The sequence below is a fragment of the Argiope bruennichi genome, chromosome 9 (assembly GCF_947563725.1).
Source record: "Argiope bruennichi chromosome 9, qqArgBrue1.1, whole genome shotgun sequence".
Classification (NCBI taxonomy): Eukaryota; Metazoa; Arthropoda; class Arachnida; order Araneae; family Araneidae; genus Argiope; species Argiope bruennichi.
In genome coordinates, this window is record NC_079159.1 from 1,183,829 (window position 1) to 1,192,308 (window position 8,480).

Genomic DNA, 8,480 nt, shown 5'->3' on the forward strand with positions numbered 1-8,480 from the left:
AATACTTAGTAAAACATTAAAATTCAGCCCCAGCAGTAAGCAAAGTTACAGATTGTTTAATCTTTATTTCATATAGATTCGGAACACAATTTCATATAATAAGAGAAAAATATAATATAGTCAATCTGTTACCAATTACGACAGCATTCCTTATCCTATCTTATGTTTATTTTCATTTCAAATTTGGCAGAAAAATAATTGATGCCACTCAACTAAAAAGGAAATGGGTATGGTATTTAAAATGCAGGAGTTTCGTGTTAGGAAATTATTGAAGTTCAATAAAAATAAATTTTAGCAAGAGTCTTTATAAATCTTGGTTGATCTTAAAAGTAAAATATCGGCATGATATAGAGCAGTAATGCACATTTGTTTTTTTTTTTTAAATGTGTGATTAATTTAATAGCAAGAAGATAAGATATTGACTGACAACTCCACTCGCTTGTGTACATTGATAGCGTGTTTTTGTTGATGTGCTTTGATAAAAGATTCTAAAGTATAAAATAATTCTGCCATATTCTGTACAACAGAAAATATAAACAAGAATAATTTTTATCTTTATGACGTTGCTTAGATGCAATAAGATATGAATCGTATCAAACCGAACGCTCTTGTAGTACCTGGCCAGTGTTTGTGTCATGCCAATGAAAATATAACTGCTGGTGATGGAACTTACTCACAAGGTGACTTCATTTATTCCAGTTTGACTGGATTTGTTGATTTTAAAGAAGATAATAAAGAAACAGTAGTTGAAGTTAGCAAGGGTTTTGGAAGAAGCGTTGTACCCACTGTAGGAAGCATAGTAACAGCTAAAGTTACAAATATTCGTCGACGATTCGCGAAATGTGCAATTTTTTGCGTTGAAGATACTGTATTGCAAGAACCATTTAGGGGAATTATTCGTAAAGAAGATGTAAGGTTAAAAGATCGCGATAAAGTGGAACTCTACAAATGCTTTAGGCCAGGGGATATTATTCTTGCAAGAGTAGCATCCTTGGGAACTATGCATTCTTATAACTTAAGTACTGCAGAGGACGAACTTGGAGTTGTATCAGCAACTAGTGAAGCTGGTTGTGAAATGGTTATAACCAGTTGGTCTGAAATGATGTGCACTAAAACATTTGCTAAAGAACCCCGTAAAGTGGCAAAAGTGGTTCCACAGAATTTTACAGCAAAAAATTTTTCTAAACTGCAGCAAGAATTTAATACTTAATACTAAAGTATTTGTTAATTTTGGTTTTAAACTATATTAAATGTAATATTTTTTTCTTTCATATCAGAATTTTGCATAATAAAGATAATATTGTTTGTTAAAAAACAAATCATATTATTTACAATATTTTGTATTTATTTATTTTATCTTTTATTATTTGTACAGTCAGTGTCCAATGCACAAGATTGCAACTTAATCATCCCAGCTTTCTCTCTCTTTCATCTTTTATCATAGAGTTTAATTTTTGAATTTTCATACGCACCTCAGCAAAATCAGTTTATGTGATGTTTTAATTATTGCTGCAAATATAAGCAGATATGTAATTTAGTACAATGCATGTAGCTATTCCCTGTTATTCTGTTCTGTATCTACATTTTATACATATTTTTAGTAGGAAAAACGGGACATTAATAGTAAGTTTTTTTCTATAATTTTTTATATGACATTTCTGCATTTATAATAGGGAAAGATTGTTGAAATATGAAACCATATTTCAACTTTCCATTACACAATTCCAACTCATTGCATCAGAAATGAAATCTTCTACCTGCTATGTATTATTTCCTTATATAATTTTTCAAATACTTGTGTGCATATTTACTAACATATGAATATAAATGAAATTTGTATTAGAATAATTCTAATAAAGTTGATGAACATGAATGATTTTAATATGAACCAAAAACAATCTTAGTATAAATGAAAGTCATTATGTTTGTGTATGTAAGTTTCACATCTCCTCCTAACACATCTGCACAATTATTTAGGACTAGAGAAAAAATGCTGTTGATTCTTTAAAGTACAAAAACTAATTAAATATTCAATTAATTGAAGTTTTATCATTTTTCTGTAGTAACTTTGGAGTAAATTATTTTATAAGAAATATTTTAATATCTTAAAATTCAAAATGTTAGCATTTTAATGATGCTAAGTTCCTTTATGTGTAATTTTTCTTCAATATTTATTGATTCTTTTAAAATTTAATGCGGGTGATTTTGATATTCTGTAACAATAAATTGTTGCTCTGTTTGCTTCATATCCTTTGATATTTTATCATCGATTTAAAGGTACCCAAGAGACTTCATTTTCAAGTGATCTCCTGTGACCTAGAGCAGTCAATCAACTGGTTTGGTAGTAAAAGGTTTGTGTATATTATGATAATTTATACAAAATTTGTTTTTGCATTAAAAATAGTATACATGGAAGTATTTAAATTCTGAGTAATATTGAGCGTATCAAACAGTACTGAATAGTTATTAGGAAACAAAAAAACAACAACTCATATCTATTTAATTGTGTGATTTTCTATTTGCAGGGTTTTACCCAACACAAGCTTGAATTTGAATGGCAGTATTCATTATTTAATTTTTTTGATTATATTGATAAGATTTGGCAGATTTTTGTTTGTTGCTCTATTAATGGAAAATTACCTTAGCTTTTGATTTTTGTTGTCAAAAGCAATTAATAGGCAATTATCTAAATAAAAATAGTATTGTTTCGAGCATTATAAATTGCATTTGCAAGGTTTATGATAGATTTCAATTGACACTGCTCATTTTGCACTTATCACATGAGCATTAACAAGTTTCATTTATTTAAATTGAGATTTTATAATAAGTTGATAAATAATAGATAAGGGACTCATTTACTACAACTTCTGCTTCTGAAATTCCATTTACAGCATCAAATTTTCTTCTACTTAAGTTGGACAATATATTTTACTTGATATATTTGTTAGATTTACTGCATTTGTATGACAAAGGATAAAACTGGGGATTTAATATACTTTGATTCAACAGTGCTGTTGCATTATCATTATGAACACATTTAACCTTTTTTAATATTTTCATTTTAATAAATCAAGTTAAATGTAACAACTACAATAAGAAATCAAACAAATCATTTTCAGATATAGCTATTATTGATGTCTCGTCATCAAATGAATATGTGACATCCAAGTTTGTTTAAATTTATTTTCTTTGGACATATTGCTTTTTAAATTAGAAATTACTAATCAAATTAGTTTGCTCCTTTTTAATAATGAATGAATTTTTCATTTTTATTTGGTTGAATTCTAATATGTAAAATATTTAATTATCTGTAAAGTATGATGTTGTAGAAAATTGCAATGTACTTTAATTTAAAAAGAAACTAGAACAATGCTGATAATCACATGGTTGTAAGATTCTAAATGTGTGATTAGTTTGATCATGTGATAATTCTGCAAAATATTTATCTATTTACCACATGGCCGTGATAGGTGATAAGGTCAGATCATCAATTATTTTTTCACTTATAATCATTAAAAATTGAAAGACCATCGGTCCCTTATATGTAGTTAGCCAGCAAATTTAAAAATGCTGTTGGTTAAAATTTTTAGCAGTTATTTTTCCCAAGTAATCTTAAATTTATCAGAAATGCACATTAGAGTGTTTGCTAACACACCACTCTTTTTACATCGATTGGTATGAGCTCATGACTCACTTCTCAAGAATTACTGCATTAGACCAGAGGTTATATATATATGTGTGTGTGTGTGTGAGAGGAAAGGCAACAACCATCATTAATATGTGAAATATATTTATTAAGATTACAAGAACAAAATATTACTAAACAAACATAAAACACATAACAAAAATGCGGTATGTGTCACCGTCAAGCTCTCGTCTGCCGCTAAAGGCGCGAAAGCATCATATAATCAATGGCGTCATATAGGATAGGAGAACTGTTAGCAGCTCCCATATTATATATATAATAATCAGGATACCTTCTAAAAATTTGATGATGCAAAAATCATTCGAAACAGGGCAGAACAACGATGGTATTTTGTGACTCTAGACAGAGTACATTATTAGGCCCTTCTTTTAACCAATTAGTCAATTTAGATTCATATTTTCAACATGCTAATGGTCTCTTTAATGTTTAATAATTTATTTGTATTTTATTTATTTTGCGAAAATGAATAAAATTTATTATGATTTATGACTGCCCGGCATTCATGTTTGTGCACTGAAGAAAAGGTTTGTTATTTATGAATATTTTGAAATTTAAATTAATGTGGTGAGGCATATTGAAATTGCTAATTAGAATGCTTGATAACGTGTTAATATTATCTTTCTAATTTATTCACGGAATTCGTATTCTTTTCAAATTTATTTATGTGGCAATTAGGAGAATAAAAATTTTTAAACTGTACTTTCAATTTGGCGGTCTTAGGCGGCTGCTTGTTCGGTAATTCGCCACTGGGTAGAATATGGCTCCAACATTGCCTTATTTAGCATTTAGTAACTTCTCAGATATTGCAACTTACTTCCTACTCACTAAAAAGGAATAAATTTAAAACAGATTTTTACTTAAAATTCAATTAGAATTTTAATGCATCTCTTCAACAAGGTAGGGATATATTATCGCCGAACATTATTTATTCATCGCTTTAAAATTTAGAAAATAAGCTTTCCAGGGACATCCATTTTAGAGACCCACGCATTACGACGATATTTAAAAAAAAAAAAAAAGAAAGAAAGAAAGAAATTGTGCATACGTGTAACCATACCTGCATAAAATTTTAAAAAAATGGTATTAAGACAAACGAAACAAAAGACTAAAACATTTTCACATTATGACGTTTTGGACTAAAAATTCTAATCTTTTAAATCTTTTTTCTAGGCTATTGTTTTACATAAAAAGTGTCTTCTTGGTTCTGTTTTTATCATAAAAAAGCTTTTATTAAACTTCAAGGATGTCAGGATGATTTTTAAAAAAGTATTTTACTGGTAAAATAGTGAAGAATTTAAAGAAACAAAAGAAAATTTTATTGCAGTTCCATTGAACTTCATTGCAATGCCACATAAGATCAGAAATCGCATATAAAAAGATTAATATGCATCATGATCCCTTTCAATAGTATTTTTTTTTTTTTTGTCAGTAACATTGAACTGGGGGATTCTAAATCCGACATCATATATCATTTACGTTCTGTCATGTTTCTGAGCGACACTTGGGGATGAATTGTACTCGTTATGTGAACACGTTTCAAATAACGAGGTCGTGATATAATGATCGTGTTGTTTTTGAAACCGAGAGATTAATGCGACGAAACAAAACAAATGCATCATTTCACGCTTAGACGGCTCAGTCCACCTTCTGCCTATTTCTGCGTTAAAATGCCGTTTAAATATTTTCCAAATGTCATACCCTTGTGCCCCAGAAAATAAACGGTACCATTTGATCCATTAGACAGAACAGATTTCATACAGTTTCAATGCCATATTTTATGAATACAAGTATTTAAATCTTCCCATCTCGGCAAGGCTGTCCTATTAGCACAAGATATTCTACGATATTGAATATTATGAAGATATCGTAACAATTTTGGGATGATAGGACACGCATTGGGTGCTGCATTAAGTCAAAAAGCAGATTCCTCGTAGATCAAATCTCCAATCAGAATATCACTTCCATTTCTTACGCAAACCTCTAATCTCACCCCTTGCCCCCCCCCCCGTTAGGAAGAGCGACGACAGCGCTGGAGAACGTAGCAAAAATAACTTTTGCAGTCTGCATTTACAGTTTTGTATTAAAGCATTTTAAATTAGCAAAAAACATAGATACAGTATCAGATTGTCAAATAGATGAAGTAGGCAATTGCCTAGGAGACTCTAGAAACTTTGTGATATTTTCGGAGTAAGTTCATTTCTTGCCTTCATTTGATTCACAAAGGCCATATAGCCAAACAAATTCAAATAGAAATCGCGTTTTTTTTAAAAAAAAAATCTCAAAATATTTTATATGATTTTTTTCCATGTTTTTAAAGTCACTTGCAGATCTATTTTAAGGCTGGATCGTCATATTGGGAAAATGGGCTGCTTTGTATGCAAGGATCTCGGTTTAAATTAAATTGAAATATTGCTTAAATGTCGAAATATTTTTCAGGTAAGGGTTTTATTTTTTTTTCTTCCCTTGTTTCCAGATATGCTTGCAAATCAGTATGATTCAAATTTTTCAGGTTGATGAACTTTAGTTTTCAGTTTTAGAAAGCGTTACAAAAAATTCGCGATTTTTTCAAACCATTTTGTTTAAAATTGCTCTTAAAATGTTTTTTTACACGAAATCCTAAAGTCAACTTTTTTCTTTTTTAATATCATTAATGAAATGGTTTCAATTTGTTGTAATATTTGTTTCTTAAAAATTGTGTATGTATTTAAATTAAAAACAGTAAAAAAACGTCATTTTGAATTTTGGAGATGAAAGTCTTCCCCAAATCTACAATGTCGAAGGCCTCCTACAGAACTTAATTTGCCTCTGCATTGATGCACAGAGTAATTATTTCGAATGTAATGTCAAATTTAAAAAAAAAAAATCCCATTTGAAATGATTCTTCCACGATAAAATAAGATCCGTTTTCTTAACGTAAATTTAATATGTCATAATATATCGAATATCATGAAATAGAGGCCTCCCTATAGAAAATAGTGAACGGGACAAATACTGAAATGGGACCTTATCTTTTCTGAAATTTGAAGACTATTTATTAAATATCTATAATGGTAATCTTATCATTTAAATTTTACCAGGAAACGTATTTAGGTGAAATAAATTTGGAAAATTATTTTTATAGCACTTAGGATTAGGATTTAAATTTAAAAAAATTGTAAAATAAGTTAGCAATAATGTGTTTCTTATTGTAATAATAATAAAAAATCCAGACTGGGAAATTTTAGCTATAACAGCAGAATTAATTCTTATTTTTTACTCATTTTATTTTTTTATTTTCTGTCAACAATAAAGCGATATTTCATATGATACATAACGAATGCTTTTTGCTTTGTGTTTTGATGCACATTTTACTTGGTTAATTATGTACCTACACAGAAAAGGAGTTGTTCAGTAAACAAGTCAGTTTCTTCAATATTTCAAAGGAAACGGGCAATAAAACAACACATGGATTGTAAACCATACATAGAAAACTTTGTCGAAAAAAGCTGCTTATTGGATAGTTTACGAGATGCACACTACACGGACGAGAGCAATTGGTGACAGCAACAAACGATCGAGGAATCTCATCCGAACGACAGTTTATGAAACTCGTGCTTCATGACAGACGTTTATAGAGTCTTTCACCTTGTAACATATAGGACCTTCGATTTCTACTCGGGGTATTTTCGAACAACGAGAGCACGCGAGGCCTCATTGGAATCTCGGAAAGAAGAAGAAAGCTGGGAAACAAAAATTAAAAACAAATGAAAATAGAATACAATTGGGAACAAAGGCTTTTGTTTGCAGATGTCGACTCCGAAAATTTTCTTGGCAGATGGATTTATGAGGCCATAGAATATGCGCGAACCGCAACTCTCCACGCAAAGTGGGCATATCAGTAGTTTTTTTTTCCCTCCTCTCTTCCTATGCTGTTTTTCCCTGCCTATTTCGTTTTTCTCTTTTTATTGCATCCCAAGGCCAAAGTCAAGGGGAAAAACAATATCCATTTCATATCATACATATGTATTTTCCCTTCCATTCTGAATGTGAAATCATAGCCCAATCCAGCAATGGTTAGGTAATGTAATAATCGCCCAAATGTAGCAATAGTAGAATGGACTTACTCTATGCTATTCAGTATTTTAAAAAAAAGAAAAAAAAAACTTATATCAATTTTTTCTATTGTTAAGCCTGACATAATACTTCTTTTTTCTTTTCTTTTTTTCCCTTTTTTTTCACATTTATGCCATGATACGGGGTCTTTGGGAGAAATTTTTAAAGATTGTATACAATAGTGAATTCAGGAAAGTTGAGGTCATAAATATTAAGAGGCGTTGTGACGCCTCCATATTTTATTGCAGTGAAATAGGATATATTCTTAATCCATTACCTTAAATTCTTTATTATCAAAAATTTATATATCAAGTGCTTAAACAAACTGAAAAAAAACCCAAAAAACCCTAATATTTTAAAGACATGACGATTTTTATACAGGTATAGAAAATGATATCGAAATTTTATTTATTATTAAATATTACATCAAAATACATTGACTTTAAACATTAAACTGATCAAAGTAGAAAATAACTACAAATAATAAGATGCTGTTCAAACGATGGTTATTTTTGTCTAGATTATGAAGCACTTCAGTAGTATCGATGTATATATTATGAAATGTATTCGTAAGGGCCAGAGAGGCAAATCTACTTTCCCCTTTCACATTTCTCAAATGGACACCTTCGATCTTCTTAAAGTAATTCTAACTCCTCTCTGTTGTGGTCTCTGTAACTGTCGC

The 8,480-nt window shown here is 29.8% G+C and overlaps 1 protein-coding gene across 1 annotated transcript; it reads left to right on the top strand.

Moving 5' to 3' along the window:
• Window positions 1-440: 440 nt before the first annotated feature.
• On the top strand, window positions 441-1,529 carry LOC129984337 (exosome complex component CSL4-like). The gene has a single exon (XM_056094200.1). The coding sequence runs from the start codon at window positions 584-586 to the stop codon at window positions 1,208-1,210; it is 627 nt and encodes a 208-aa protein (XP_055950175.1). The 5' UTR covers window positions 441-583; the 3' UTR covers window positions 1,211-1,529.
• Window positions 1,530-8,480: the final 6,951 nt, after the last annotated feature.